The sequence below is a fragment of the Macaca fascicularis genome, chromosome 10 (assembly GCF_037993035.2).
Source record: "Macaca fascicularis isolate 582-1 chromosome 10, T2T-MFA8v1.1".
Lineage (NCBI taxonomy): Eukaryota > Metazoa > Chordata > Mammalia > Primates > Cercopithecidae > Macaca > Macaca fascicularis.
In genome coordinates this window covers 78,580,819-78,595,921 of record NC_088384.1, presented here as the reverse complement: position 1 = coordinate 78,595,921, position 15,103 = coordinate 78,580,819, and the positions used below count along the sequence as shown (strand labels likewise).

Sequence of the window (15,103 nt, the reverse complement as noted above, 5' to 3'; positions counted from 1 at the left end):
TCAGAATAGCCAAATACTGGAAACCAAATACCCATCAACAGATAAATGAATTATGGTGTATTCACACAAAGGAAGAATATGCAGCAATGAGAATGATCTATAGCTAAATGAAAACTATGGATGAATCACTATAAATAAACATAAGCTGAGCAAAGGAAGTCAGGTACAAAAAAACTACATGCTGTATGATTTAACCTATGTAACGTACAAAAAACAGGCAAAACTAATTTATGCTATTAGAAGTCAGGATAATGGGTTCCCTTGGGGGAAAAGCAACCAGAAGAGAGCCAAAGAGCCTTCTAGAGATTGGTTATATTTTGTTTCTTGATCTGGATATCACTTACTCAGACATGTTTATTTGGGAAAATTCTTTGCACTGTGGACTTACAATATGTGTACTTTTCTGTACGCCTATTATGCATCAGTTATAAGATTTTAAAATAATTAAAATATAAACTCTAGGACAATCAGGGTTAAAAAAAAAAACGTAGCCTGAGACTCTGATTTATCTTTTCTTCTCTTTTTCTGTCTCAGTTGCCTGTTTCTTTGTTTAGATTAAAATCTTTATCAACAGACATTATATAATTCTTTGAAAGGGTTTGTCCTGTAGCTTGTGAATGTGGACTTTCATCATTATTGTGCAGGTCTCTCAAAATTTTTTCAAAAATAATTTTTGTTCTCAGTAAAAATGTTCTCTTTGAAGTTTGGAAGTGAATATCGTTAACAGGCCTATCATTCACACCTATTTCCTAACACAACTCTATCCCTTGAATGCTAGCAAGCAAACCTTGTCATCCTTTGCATGTGGATGCTTGTGTTTTTTACCATCTGCCTTTCCCACTACCAGTTCTCTTCCTCTTATTAACAGGATGCATAACACAAATGACGATTTTTACAGGCTGTGAACGTTATTGCTTAATACAGAGAAAGGGCAACAATCTGTTAGTTATTCAGTAGATTTCCTAAGCTAGCCCTGTCGTCTCTTATGCAATCAATGGAAACTTTTGGACATTTTAATACGTAGGTAGGCCCCTGAATAAAGAGTGCTAATTTACCATTTGGTTTTGTAGATATTCACAGTATTGGGAACTCAGTAACTCAGTAACCTCAGTGAAAGGTATTGTATTTCAAAGCTAGTTGACTTATCATGACCCCCGTAGGCCAGATGCCTCTTGCAGGATTCAGCCCTTTGCTAGTAGACTTGTCCTAATGAACTAGGGTAAAGTAAGGTATCTTTTATAGTTCAACAAGATTCCCCGAACATCCCTCCAAAGATTTACAAGAGAAATATCAGGCTTCTGCTTTTTCCAGTAAAGCAAGACAAATTCTTTCTTTCCCACAGAAACTAAAGAATGACCTGATTGGCTATTTGAAATGACTGTGAATTGTTGGGTCCTATGAAGTATTTTGTAGAAAGCTCTGCCAAAGAATTTTTTTAAAATTACTTAATTAAAAGAATCCCTTCTCTGATTTTTTTTTTAAAAGGTAATGAGAACTTGGGATAAATTTCATTATAAAAATGCTTAAGTGGCAATACCCTAAAAGAATGTGTCTCTAATATACTAGTAAGACACGTTTTATATCCAAAATATAATCAATTCACCTTATTAACTAATACAATATCAGCGTTATAAAGTGGTTGTATGTGGTTTTCCTTAATAAACAATCCAATACATAATAACCCTTGTTGGTCCCAGAAATCTTTTCTCCCCTGGAGATTTTTAAGCAATACTTTTTTCAGTGCTGTCATTCAGTAATTGAACTGTGTCAACCAAGTGAAAACATTTATAAGCTTCTCAGAGGACAGTGCAGTGGTACTGTCTCCATTTATATATAGATCGAGTAGGGCAGCTAACTTTCAGAAGGCTGGCAGCGGGTGGGGGGGTGGGGGGGGGTGGTGCAAGTTACTTCATTGTTGAACCATTATTGCCATCTATTGGACTCATCCTGCTATTGCATCGTGTGAACCCTGAAAGATAGTAGTTAAATCAATTTAGAACTTTCGAACCTCGTTGACTTTTTACTTGAAAATCTTTTTTATATAATGGATTTTACTGGGTCTGACTGAAGCCCATAGCTATGGAAGAATGTAATGCTTCATACTGATATGAATATTTAACCTAGCAGAAATATCCACTAATTCTTCAGGGGAAAAACAATTTATTTAATTACTTGTATATTGGCTAAATATGTAGCTTTAATTACTGTATATTGGCTAAATATGATGCTGAATTATTTCTGATGGAGTTAGATTTCCAATCATGCTGATATTTAAGGATGCACCCATGTTATCCTGACCTCTTAAAAAGAATATCAGCATTTTCTACGATATGTGCTTTGTTGTGATGACAAGACGTCCATCAAATAAGCTTGCAGACAAATATTAGGATAAAGTTGGCCCTTCACGATTATTGTGTAGTGAGTTTGCTGCCAAAGCCCCAGAGTTCCTGCCCCAGCTCCTAACTTCTTTCACTACTGCAAGGTCCTCTCTGGCCTTGGGGAAAATGTCAACACAAGATCGCTGAGCTATGTGCTGACCAAGCATTGCATGGAAGAGTTGGGGCTTGGGAAAGAAGGGAAAGATGAAGGAGAGATAATTGATTTGTTTTCGGGGTCATAGAGACCCTGAGAGAGTGTTTGTATATCAAAATAGAATACACATACAATAGAAGGCAAACTGTGTTCAATGCCAGCAAACTGTGTTCAATGCCATGTGTTTAAAAACATATAGGGAAAAAATATTAAGACAAGCATTTTTTAATAGAAGTTTGAAAAATTTAAGTGGTATTTATGAACAAATCCAGTTTAGGAAAAAAATCTATATTTAAAAGGTCAGTGTAATTTCCTATAACGAACGAAGTTTAAATCCCTGAAAAAAATAATTTTAAAACCAACAGAAAGCCCAACTTCCAAGGAAATCTGTAATTAATTTTTGATAAAATATGTGTTACAAGTGCTTTAAAGCTAAATGTTGAAATGTTGACATCATGATCTGTTATTAAAATTTGACAGGAGAAGCTGATACGGAAAGTGACGACGATGATGATGATGATGACTGTAAAAAATCTTCAATGGATGAGGTGGGTACTTAGGGTTTCTGGTCCCAAAGGCATTCCACCAACCTGTACCCTCCTGGATCTGTCTCATGGTCACTTTCTGCCATCTAGTGGCAAAAAGTAAATTTGTGCCTTCCAATGACCAGCTTCAATTTTTGATGCAGTTAAATGGCTTATGAAATGTTCCAAAGACCAGAGAAGATATGCGGTTTAGAAAAATGCTCAGAACTGTGACATTCATTGCATTGTTGTAATTTTGGAACACTAGAGCTACCTATTTATATAAACTTAGGCATCCCGAGTAACTTGATTAGCTCAGAAATATTAAGTGTACAGAACCTAGAAGAGAATCAGAAGCAGGTCAATCGGAATTTTGGAATTTTAGAATTTTGTCTTAGCAAAAGTTTATACTGAAACGATCTCGGAAACAGAGTGAGACCTCATACCTTTAAAAACAAGTTAAAATGAAAGATAAAACACATCCAGGTGCAGTGGTGTACACCTGTAGTTCCAGCTACTAGGGAGGCTGAGGGAGGAGGATGGCTTGAGTCCAAAAATTTGAGGCTGCAGTGAGCTATGATCACACCACTGTGCTCCAGCTTAGATAACAGAGCAAGACACTGTCTCTCTTTAAAAATACATATTTTTAAGTTTATATTGAATCTGCTTTCAAATTTGTTAGATATGTTCTGTCTCAGCACTTGTAGCTCTACAATTTAGTGAAAATGAAACAAACAATAAGCTGCTCTTATTTAATGTCCTTCCTCTTAGAATTATTTTTTAATGTCTAAAGTTTTGTTTAATTATGTTCCGCCACTAAATTTCAATTTTTAATTTCCAGGAAGAAAACAACTTACCGTGTCTGGCAAAGTATATGTTCCTGAGCATGATTTTAATTGTGTATAATTTCTGATCAGTGATTCTAAATAATTTTTAAACTCTCTTGCTAATTGGATAGTCCATTTGCAAATGAATGTTTCCCAGTTAACATTTGACCTAAATATTACTCCCAGAATTTTTATAAGACACTCATCTCCATGCATCCTCTCTTCTAAAAGTGTGAGAAAATGTTAGATCACTCTACAGAGGGCCAACTTGTGCCAACACTGTATTATTGGTTTTCTTTTTCATTAAAAACTCTAGCAAAGTAATATGCCGTATCTAATAATAGCAAAAGCAGCGTAAGATTGTACTACTTGCCAGGTACTGGTCTAAGCTCCTTCACATAAATTAACTTATTTTTTAATCAAAAACCACTATATGCTGTAGGAATTGATTTTATCCTGATTTTACAAATGAGTCAACTGAGGCACAGGGCAGTTAAGTAAGTTGCTCCAGGTTGCCCGGTTTCTAACTAGTGGACTTGGTATTCAAAATCAGGCAGGCTAGCTCTGGAACCCGAGCCATTAATCCCTGCACTATACTACCCTGCTTGTCTAAGACACACCAGGAACCAAGAAGGCAGGGAGGGAGGAGTGTTGATGAAGAAAAGCAGGAGTTGTTTACCCACCCCTGCCCATTTCCACAAAGAAACCTTTTTTATTATTATTAACAATTTTCAGTTCATTTGGTGGTCACCTGCCTAATAATTTTCTTATTGTGCAGTGAATTCTTAATTTACTAATCTGATGAGAACACATGGACACATAGAGGGGAACCACAGACATGGGGCCTAACTGAAGGTGGAGGTGGGAGGAGGGAGAACATCAGGAAAAATAGCTAATGGACACCAGGCTTAATACCTGGGTGACAAAATAATCTGGACAACAAACCCCTGTGACATGAGTTTACATATATATATATATATATATATATATATATATAAACCCTGCACATGTACCCCTGAACTTAAAAGAAAAGTTAAGAAAAAAAAATTACTAACCTTAGACAACACCTATGGACCCCCTGCAATAGAAGATGAGCTATAGCTCAGTACTTCTCAAACTTTGATGGGCATTCCAGTCACCTCAGTAAAATGCAGGATCTGAGCCTGAGGCCTGCAGAGGGACTAAGATCAGGCATTTCTAGGAGGGGGCAGGGGGTACGGAGTGATTCTGCTGGGGCCGTGCTGCCAGCCGCCATTCAACCTCCCACCTCCCTTCCTCCCTCCCTTTTATCAAATGAGGTGTTGCTGTTGCCTTTCTCCTGTAATGATTTTTCTTTTTGTAATTTTCAGAAAGGGAGGGATGATTATCTGCATGCTTGAGTCATGTTGTCATTTTCCTAGGAAAATAACTGATAATATAATGCTGACTCTGGCAATGTCTTCTGTTTTATTCCTACTTCCAGGGGACCGCTGGAAGTGAGGCTATGGCCACAGAGGAAATGTCTAACCTGGTGAACTACATTCAGCCGGTCAAGTTTGAGTCATTTGAAATTTCAAAAAGTAAGTTTTCCCTGGAGAAAAACCCCTCTTGTAGCATATAATGATTATATTTTAAATGCAGAGTAATGGGACCAAAGAATGTTACCCTTAATAGAGCTATTTATACTTTTGAATATATTTTTAAATATATGTACATTTTGACTGTCTTGTTACCTTTACACATATATATAATAAATATACATGTATTGTAATATATAAAAATAACCATATGAGAAAGTACAATTGGGAATTGTACTTTGCTTTTTGTTCGCAACGCACAGTGACATCCATCTATTACATAAGTGATAATGTTGAAATAAACTATTTCCCAGAAGGGAAGCAGGCAGAGACTTGATGAACCCTGATAATTAGAAATAGAACCAATTTATCTATATTCCATTTGTCCAGCACATTTTGTATGTTTAGAATAAAACGCATTAATTCACATCACTTTGTGTTTTCCCTTTATTCAACTATACATCCATACTTATGCAAATAAAAATATCATCTTTACCCAGAAAAAAGGGTTCTTTTATGAAAATGCCCCTTGTATTTGCATGAAGTGTAACATGTTATCAGATTAAGGGAATCCTTGAAACTTACTAGCTGCTTATAAGGGTGTACACTAAAAACAGAAATGTTGCCTAAATGTACTAGCTTCTAATCAAGGATGGCTTTGCAGCTGTATTAAAATCCAAGCCTCTACAAAACACACTTGTTTATATTTGTATAATTTTACAAAAAGTCTTCACTTAGTGGTATATGGAATCTAGATCTCTACAACAAAGAATTCAACTTCCAAGAGTTTATATATAATGATTTCTCAACATTTAATTCGACGTCCTAATTTCTGATATTTCCTACAAGTTGTTTTATTTGAAACATCCTTGCATAGTTATTTTTATACCACTGTAATTTCATTGACTGCAAAATGAGTTTCTCTAACTCATTAGTTAAAGTTCCAAGATAAGTAGCCAAGTGTGAGAAAGAGCCGATATATTTAGATTCGTCAGAACCTGGAAACAACAGCACCAGCTAGACTCACAAACAAGCACTTTTCTCCATGTGTTTAATATGATTTTATAATCTTAAAAAAAGAATATTCAACATATTTTACCAAGTACCTACTAATGTTGACTTAATTTTAATTAATAGTTATGCTTAATTTAATAAGTCATATAAAAATAGATTTATGATGGACCAAAATAAGACAAGCCAAGGTTTGCCTCAGAGTGGATTGGAGAAGATGAGAAGATGGATAAAGAAGCCTGGGAATCATTAAGAAAAACGAGGTTTTAATTTTGAAAGAGAGGTCAAAGAGGGAAAATATCTCAAAGATAAGTCAGTTTAAAAAATTTGGAGCTGTATAACCACCCTGTGCGATACTTATCTAAAATACTGCTCATAATAGTTGTTTTTTAGTGGGGACGAGGGTAGAAAGTGACTCTTGGTCTTTCTAAACTAGGATAACTTTGTTTTGTTTCTCTCACTTTAATTGGAGGCTTGAATTTCACTTTCAAAATGTTTCTCTTGTGTTTAGCACATCCTCCTCTCTGGTCTCCATTTTGTTTCATACTGTGTTAGTCGGTTCTCGTGCTGCTATGAAGAAATATCTGAGACTGGGTAATTTGTAAAGAAAAGAGGTTTAATTGACTCACAGTTCTGCATGGCTGGGGAGACCTCAGGAAACTTAACAATCATGGTGGAAGGCGACTCTTCACAGGGCAGCAGGAGAGAGAATGAGAACAGACAAGGGAAATGCCAAATGCTTATAAAACCATCAGCTCTCATGAGACTAATGCATTATCATGAGAACAACATGAGGGAACCATGCCCATAATTCAATTACCCCCACCTGGTAACCCCCTCTTGACACTGTGGGTATTACAATTCAAGATGAGATTTTGGGTGGGGACACAGCCAAACCATATCATGTATCTAATATGAAAATGAAGCCATGAGACTGGAAAATTTCCAAGGATCTTTCTGTTTTCAAAGACCATAATTCTGTCATATTAGTTATTTGAACAAAAAAGTATATACAAACTGATAAGGTGACAATGTGGGTATGAGAGAGATAGCACCTAGCACAAACATTCCCATGGTCTCTTTTGTTAAACCCCACATTGGCCCTTATCAGTTTGTATATACGTTTTTGTATATACAAAATCTGGGTGAATTTAGAACAAAAGATTCCCACAGGGTCCCTGCTCTTTTGACAAATTTTTTTATTGCCACACTATACTTATCTAAAATTCATTTATGTCCCTAAATTACAAAAGCATAAGTAGCTCTGACCCAAGTAGCAAATATTAGAAAAGACAACTAACAAGACTCAGCTTTTGTTACAGGTAAATAGTGCACTAGAAAAAAAAATTAAATATTAAAGTTACATTGAGGTTTGTTTGCTCTCAACTTCACTGAACATTTACCCATTTCTTTTATAAGTTATAATTTATAACAATGAATTGTATTTCTCATCTTCCCTTTTTTTGTTTTGTTGTTGCTTAACTCAGAAAGAAATAAAAGTTTTGAAATGTCTTCCTTCGTGGAAACCAAAGGACTTGAACAACTCACCAAGTCTCCGGTGGAATTTGTAGAGTATCCTTGATTTGACGAATGGCTGCAGAATGAACACTGCTGAAGTCTTGTGCTATTTGTTCATTTGTTTTTTTAATAAGGAGAAAGATGCATAAAATGGCTTAAATATATAGCCTGGGGCGGATAAATAGTTTCAGGTATCATATACAATGCTGGGCGGGGTAGTCTGGCCTATGGAATAAAAAACTGGTCTTGGAATAAAGGAAGCCTAGATTTCAAGGTTGCCTTCACACCACCAAGCTCTGTGTCTTTTGGCAATTTGCTTAATCGAGACTTTCCTTGTCTATAAAACAGAAGTAATGATACTATCTTTATGGTTTGCTCTTTGGATTAGGTACAACATATGTAACATGAGTATGCATACTTTACACATATGTAAGATATATGTAAAGAAATATATGCCTGACTTGGCATCTCACATACTTATATGTACCATATGTCCAAATAGTGAAGATGATGATGATGACATTGTAAATATAAATATACATTACTAAGAATGGATTTATTGATATTACTGACAACAAAAATTTTTGCTATTGTCCATGAACTAAAATAAAGTGAAGCAGGCTATTAAATTTCTTTTTTTTTTTTTTTTTTTTGAGACGGAGTCTCGCTCTGTCGCCCAGGCTGGAGTGCAGTGGCCGGATCTCAGCTCACTGCAAGCTCCGCCTCTCGGGTTCACGCCATTCTCCGACCTCAGCCTCCCAAGTAGCTGGGATTACAGGCGCCCGCCACCTCACCCGGCTAGTTTTTTGTATTTCTTAATAGAGACGGGGTTTCACCGTGTTAGCCAGGATGGTCTTGATCTCCTGACCTCGTGATCCGCCCGTCTCGGCCTCCCAAAGTGCTGGGATTACAGGCTTGAGCCACCGCGCCCGGCCGCTATTAAATTTCTTTCATAAAATTAGCACTAAATATCACAAAGTGCTCAATTTCATGTAGTAAGTCCTAGAATAAAGTTACCTTTAAAATTCATCAATGGAAGAAGAAATAAATGTTGACTCCATAAATAAAGTCCTGCTAGAAAATTATCATTGTTAGTATTTATTATTGACTGTGTGATAGACCTTGTCTTAGCTCATTCAATTCTCACAGTAGTCCTATGATGTAGAAATTGTTTAATCTATTTTATAGATGAGGAAACTGAGGCACAGAAAGACAAAATAACTTGTCCAAGGTTATTCAGCTAGCAAGGTTGAGAGTTGAGGTTCAATTTCATTTTGCCTAGCTCAGAATCCTAACCAACCTTCACCTAACTTGGTGATAGGAATTAGTCAGTCATGTTTTAAAGACATAGCATGGTCCAACAACTACAAGATTCTTAGGATGGAAAACTGATGATGATAGGAACCAAAATATGAAGCAAGATCAGAAACTTCCATGCTACATTGACCTTATTATCAATTATAAAGAGTACCACAGTCTTGGCAAATAGCATTCCCAGAGAAAATTAATAAAATGAGCAGACAGCATTTCAAAAATAGCTATACAGTGCATATTATCTACTTCTGCCAAACACAATATCATTCTTTCAAATGATTTAACACATTCCAGCCTCCTTGTGTGTCCTTAGTCATTAAGTCCATCCTTAATACTCTCCACAAAATCACATTGACTTTGCCTCAGCCACTTTTTGCTACCTCATTGACTTTTACCCACGGGGCTCTGCAAAGGTGATGCTATGCCTATGTGATAAGAGCATACTTATTATGTTGGTTTAGAAAGCTTTTTGCATATTTGATATTACTGACAACAAAAATTTTTGCTATTATGCATGAACTAAATTAAAATGAAACGGTATTTAATTTCTTTCATAAAATTAGCACTAAATATCCCAAAGTAGCCCAATGAGATCATCAATATTTACTTCATTTTCCAAATGGAGAAAGATGGAAGATAGCTTCTTAGTTAGTATTGCTGACTAAATATTTTTATAATTGTATTCACTACTTAACATGATGGTCCAGATATAACAAAATGCAGCTTAGCAGGATATATCCAAAAGGAACACGTGTGGATTCATCCAACTATATGCCTCAGCTCTTCTGGAATGCGGGTTGTCAGATGGTGGCACTTAATTTCCAGACAATGGGTAAGTACATGCTTGTTCCCATTCTGCTATAAAGTCACATTGCCAAGTGTCCAAAAACCATTCTTACATAATTGGGAGAGAGAAAATTGCCAGACTTGATTGAAAAAAATAATAAAAGCAAATTTCAATGAAGGGAATATCCATGCATAAAAAAAAGTGAATTTTGAAAATCAAGACATTTTATTCAATTATTCTGTAAATGGATCTTTATTTCTGCAGGTTTTGCATTATTTTTCAAACAAATTTTTATACTTTTAAAAATAATACATATTTATTTTGAAAATAATGGAAAATTCAGTAAGTATTTTAAAAATGAACTGCCAGGAATGCTACCAACTCAGAGATTCCACAGTGTTGACTTTTAGCTTTGTAATCTATGTCTTTTTTGTCTACATATAAATGCTTTTTTATGTAACTCCTCATTTAAAATAAATACATATATATAATTCGTATATACATATATAAACATACACTCACTTAAGGGCCATACACAGACATGAATTTCAATAACTTCTTACTAAGCGTATTTCACAATTCACTAAAAACTTATTTCTATTCCCTAAATTTCTTTTGGAAAAGATTTTAAAAACAGAATTACTAGTGTTAAAAAACGTGAAGGTTTTAATTACCTTTATGAATATTGCCAAATTGTCTGTAAAAAATGTTGCGCTACATTACTCCGCTGTTGGCAAAGTTTAATATGACGTGGCCTCTTATTTGCGATCTTGGTGATTAAGTATTATCATTAAATAATAATAATAGTAATTAAACTTCAGACAAAAATCTGTTATTCCACTGTTATTTTAAATTCATTTCTTGAATCATTATTGAAATTGAACTTTTAAAAATATGTTCCTTGATTTTTGTATTTCTGCTTTTATGAATTACATATTCAGGACTATCGTCAATTTTCTTGTTGATTTATAACAGCACTTTTTTATTTAAAGGGTATAATGTCTTTTGTGAACCAGACAAATTCATCAGATCAGGTCGGGCTGATTAATGTTTAATTAAAGTTCTTGGTTTACGTGTGTGATTACAGCCTTCTCACCCCAGGATGAGAGCCTTATGCTCCCATTTTTCCCATGGTTTCTTTTTTATTTAGCCTTTTCATCCATCAGAATTTAATTTTGGTCCATAGTCTAAGTGAGATCAATCCTTTTTTTCATCCTAAACAGTCATCCCACTGAACTGGAATTACAAGTTAATAGATGCAGCCTTTTTCGTTGTGGTTATTAATTCAGACCCATTTTTTTCACTTTATATCTTTTCCATTAATAAATTTGTCTGCCTTCCGGGATGCAATAACTCACTGTTTTTTACTGTATTTTATAATATGGATTAATACCTGGAAGTGGTGATTCTCCTTTACTACCATTAATTTTCAATTCCTTTTTTGCCATTGCCAGTGGAATTCTTATTTCAAATAAACTTAATCTAACTGTGTTGTGTTTACTTTGACCACTAAAAAAAAGAAAACTATTTTTTAAATCACATTAAATTTATAAATTTATCTGACAAAAGCTGACACCTTTTTAATTTTTACTCTTTCTGTCACAGGAAATATGCTTTTCTCTTTACTTTAAAATTTTTTGTGTTTAGTCCCTCAGCAAAATCACTTGTCTTCATCAGAGGTCTAGTTTTCTTAGATTGGCTCTTTCTTTTTATTTATATTATATTTTTAACAGATTGTTTCTGGATATTTATATTTGTATGTTTATTTTATAAATTATTATATTTTACAAATGATCATCTTCCTAAATTCTTATAATAGCCTATTTTTTTGCAGTACATTCTATTGGAATTTTTAGACACACAAAGACAGTAATTTAATCATATCTCATTTCTCCGCCTGCCTTATTTATTGCTTTGGCCTGACCATTCTAAGGTATTAAATGAGGGTTCCGAGTGGGCATCTTCCTTTTTTTTCAGTAGGAAGTTCAACATTATGCCTTTTATTAAGTATCTATCAAGCTCTAAGTCACAATTAAGAGCAATTTGCTAGATATTTATGGCTTTTTAAAATCAATTTTTTTATTGATACATAATAGCTGTACAAATGTTTACAGTACGTATGATAATTTGATACATTTATATAATAAAAGCAGAGTAACTGGGATATCCATCACCTGAAATATTTATCTTTACATTAGAAACAATCAAATTGTTCTCTTCTAGCTATTTTCAAATGTACAAACTATTAATGTTAACTATAGTCACCTCCTTGTCTATCAAACACCAGGTCTTACATCTTCTATCTAAGTGAAGAGTGGGCATCTTTCTCTTCATCCTGATCCTAATATAAATTTCAGTGTTGTGATATCATCAAGTCAGATATTGGCTGTGTCTTTGAGTCAGATATTCTTTAACATACTAAAGGACACGGGTCCTATTCGAATAATGTTTTAGAAGTTTGTATTGAATGTTATTAAATGTCTCTTGGACATCCATTGGGATGCTCAAATGTTCATCTTTCAGACATGAATGTGATAAGTTATCTTAATAGATCTCATTTCCTATTATATAATTATCCTTTTGTTCCCAAGGTAGGCTCTACTTATTTGTTGTGTATTATTTTTAGAATATATGACTTGCTAATGTAATTTTCAGGCTTTTGAAGCTAATTTTTTCAAGTGTCATAAATCCATTATTTTTCTTGAAATTTTGTCCAATTTTGGCATCATAGTTATGTTTATAAAATAATAGTTTAGTAAGAGAAAATTTCACTTTTTTTTTCTGCTCTAAAAATGATTTGTTACATGAAACTTTAGAATAATTCTATCATCACCTCCTTATTATCCACATAGAGATGAGTTGTGACACAGATAACCTGGAACAGTTGACAACTTCCCAGATTCTTTACAACTTTAATATGTATTTTTTCACCCTATCAATTGCAATATGTGTGAACGTTCATTTGATGCACTGAGTCTGAGGAAAATTTTGACCAGTAACCTTTGATTGCTGGAAGAGTCTATGCATAATTAGATATTCATCGTAAGTAATCACAGAAGTGCAAATTTTTAAAAAGTAATTTTATGTACAAATTAAAAACCAAGAAAAGGAATGACGGAATCCTCTTTTAATGAGGTATGGAGAAGTCCATTCTCAAAAACATGGCTTAGCAGTATAAGCTGGTTTAAGCTTTTGGAAGGGCATTTTAGCAAGGCATCAAAGAAAGCTTTTCCAATGTGGACATCATTTGTCCCAGAAATTCCACTTATAAGAAAATCACTGATGATGGCTTCAAAGATTTCACCACAGTGATGTTTATCAAAACATCATAAGGGTGAAAACTTAGAAAAAACATAAATGTGCCCAAAAGGGGACTGATTAAATACATTATATTCTAATATGTGCTTTAAGTATTAGAATACTATATTTAATATATTATATATTAAATGTATTAGAATATAATTATTATATTATGATATATATTATAGAATAATTATTAATAAATATATTAGAATAAATAAATTATATTATTCTAATATATATTATCTATAGTATATAGGTATAATATGTAATATAGATATATAATATATAATATAGACATATAATATATAATAGAATAATATATCTAATATATTAGATCTATTATATATTAGATATTTTATATATACTATATATAATTATATATTAGATATTTTATATATACTATATATAATTATATATAGATACTAGATACATTATATATGTATATTAAATATTACAATATAATATATTCTATTATATATTACAATATAATATATTCTATTATATATTAATATAATATTTAATACATAATATATCTAAATATATTATTCTAATATATTTAATCAAAGGAATTTGAGAAAGCTGTTATAATTAAGGCAGATAAATATCAAATGAAATCAACATACTGTATGTCAAAATATATTTGAAGTGGAAAAGCAGACTGTATACCCCCCTGTTGGCAGTGATTATTTCTGGATTTGGGGATTACAGGTAAATTTTTTTTCTTATCTGTGTTTTCTACATTTCTACAATAACTAACTCTCTTCTAAAGGAGTACAGTCATAAAAGTAGACCGTGATAAACTTAACTTTACAATCTTACTTTCTTATCCCAAATATAGATAAATTCACAATAAGACTTGTGTTTTTGATACTCAGACCTGGCTATGCAAATAAATATGGGGATGTATGAATACAACGGAAAGAGTGGCTATCGATTGAAGCCAGAGTTCATGAGGAGGCCTGACAAGCATTTTGATCCATTTACTGAAGGCATCGTAGATGGGATAGTGGCAAACACTTTGTCTGTTAAGGTATGTATTCCCCATCACAAAAGCGTTCCTAACAATAGTGTTGAATTTACATTGCATAAAGAAGTGGCTTAGTCATTACAAATTTAGTAACTAGCAAAGATTCTACTTTCTTCCTACATTTTTTTTCTCTAAAGATCAAATACACATTAAAAGTTTTCGTAGGCCACATGGATAAGATAAAGGGACTGAATCTCATTCTTAATGATAAAAATCGGACTCTAAATCAATAAAATAAGTTAGAGAGACTCGTCATAACCAATTCTCTTTTTTGGTGTAACTATCCTACTGTGAAATTTACATGATAATTAGTGGCCCATATTGGAGAGATTTTCTGGTCTTTTTTTCCCCCGCTTTGGTTCTTAGCAAAATTAGAGAAAGAACATTCCCTCAATAAATTATCAAATATTAAACAAAAGCTTTCAAGTTACTTTAAATGGTTTTTTAAAATCTTCCAGAGCATTCAGAGATTTTAAAACACATGTTAATGATCTTTAAATAAAAGAGTTGCTTTATTAAATATTTATGTATATATTGATATATATACATATACATATATCATAAATATATAAAATCATATATACACATACATATGTATATCTGACCCTAAATAATTCCAAATGATTTTTTATTCTTTGAAATTGATTTTATAGCAGATATAATTTTTTAGCAATCAGAAAATATTTTTAATACTGTGAAAGGAA

The 15,103-nt window shown here is 33.2% G+C and overlaps 1 protein-coding gene across 3 annotated transcripts in view; it reads left to right on the top strand.

Annotated features, from left to right (window-relative positions):
* The window catches only part of PLCB1 (phospholipase C beta 1), a 744,009-nt gene that overhangs the window by 578,729 nt on the left and 150,177 nt on the right, over positions 1 to 15,103 (top strand). For all 3 annotated transcript variants that reach the window (XM_005568372.4, XM_005568373.4, XM_065521765.2), the window contains exons 15-19: positions 3,013 to 3,080; positions 5,346 to 5,442; positions 7,938 to 8,022; positions 9,990 to 10,114; positions 14,248 to 14,402. In XM_005568372.4, the coding sequence (XP_005568429.1) occupies positions 3,013 to 3,080; positions 5,346 to 5,442; positions 7,938 to 8,022; positions 9,990 to 10,114; positions 14,248 to 14,402 (530 nt within the window). The remainder of the gene's footprint in view (positions 1 to 3,012; positions 3,081 to 5,345; positions 5,443 to 7,937; positions 8,023 to 9,989; positions 10,115 to 14,247; positions 14,403 to 15,103) is intronic.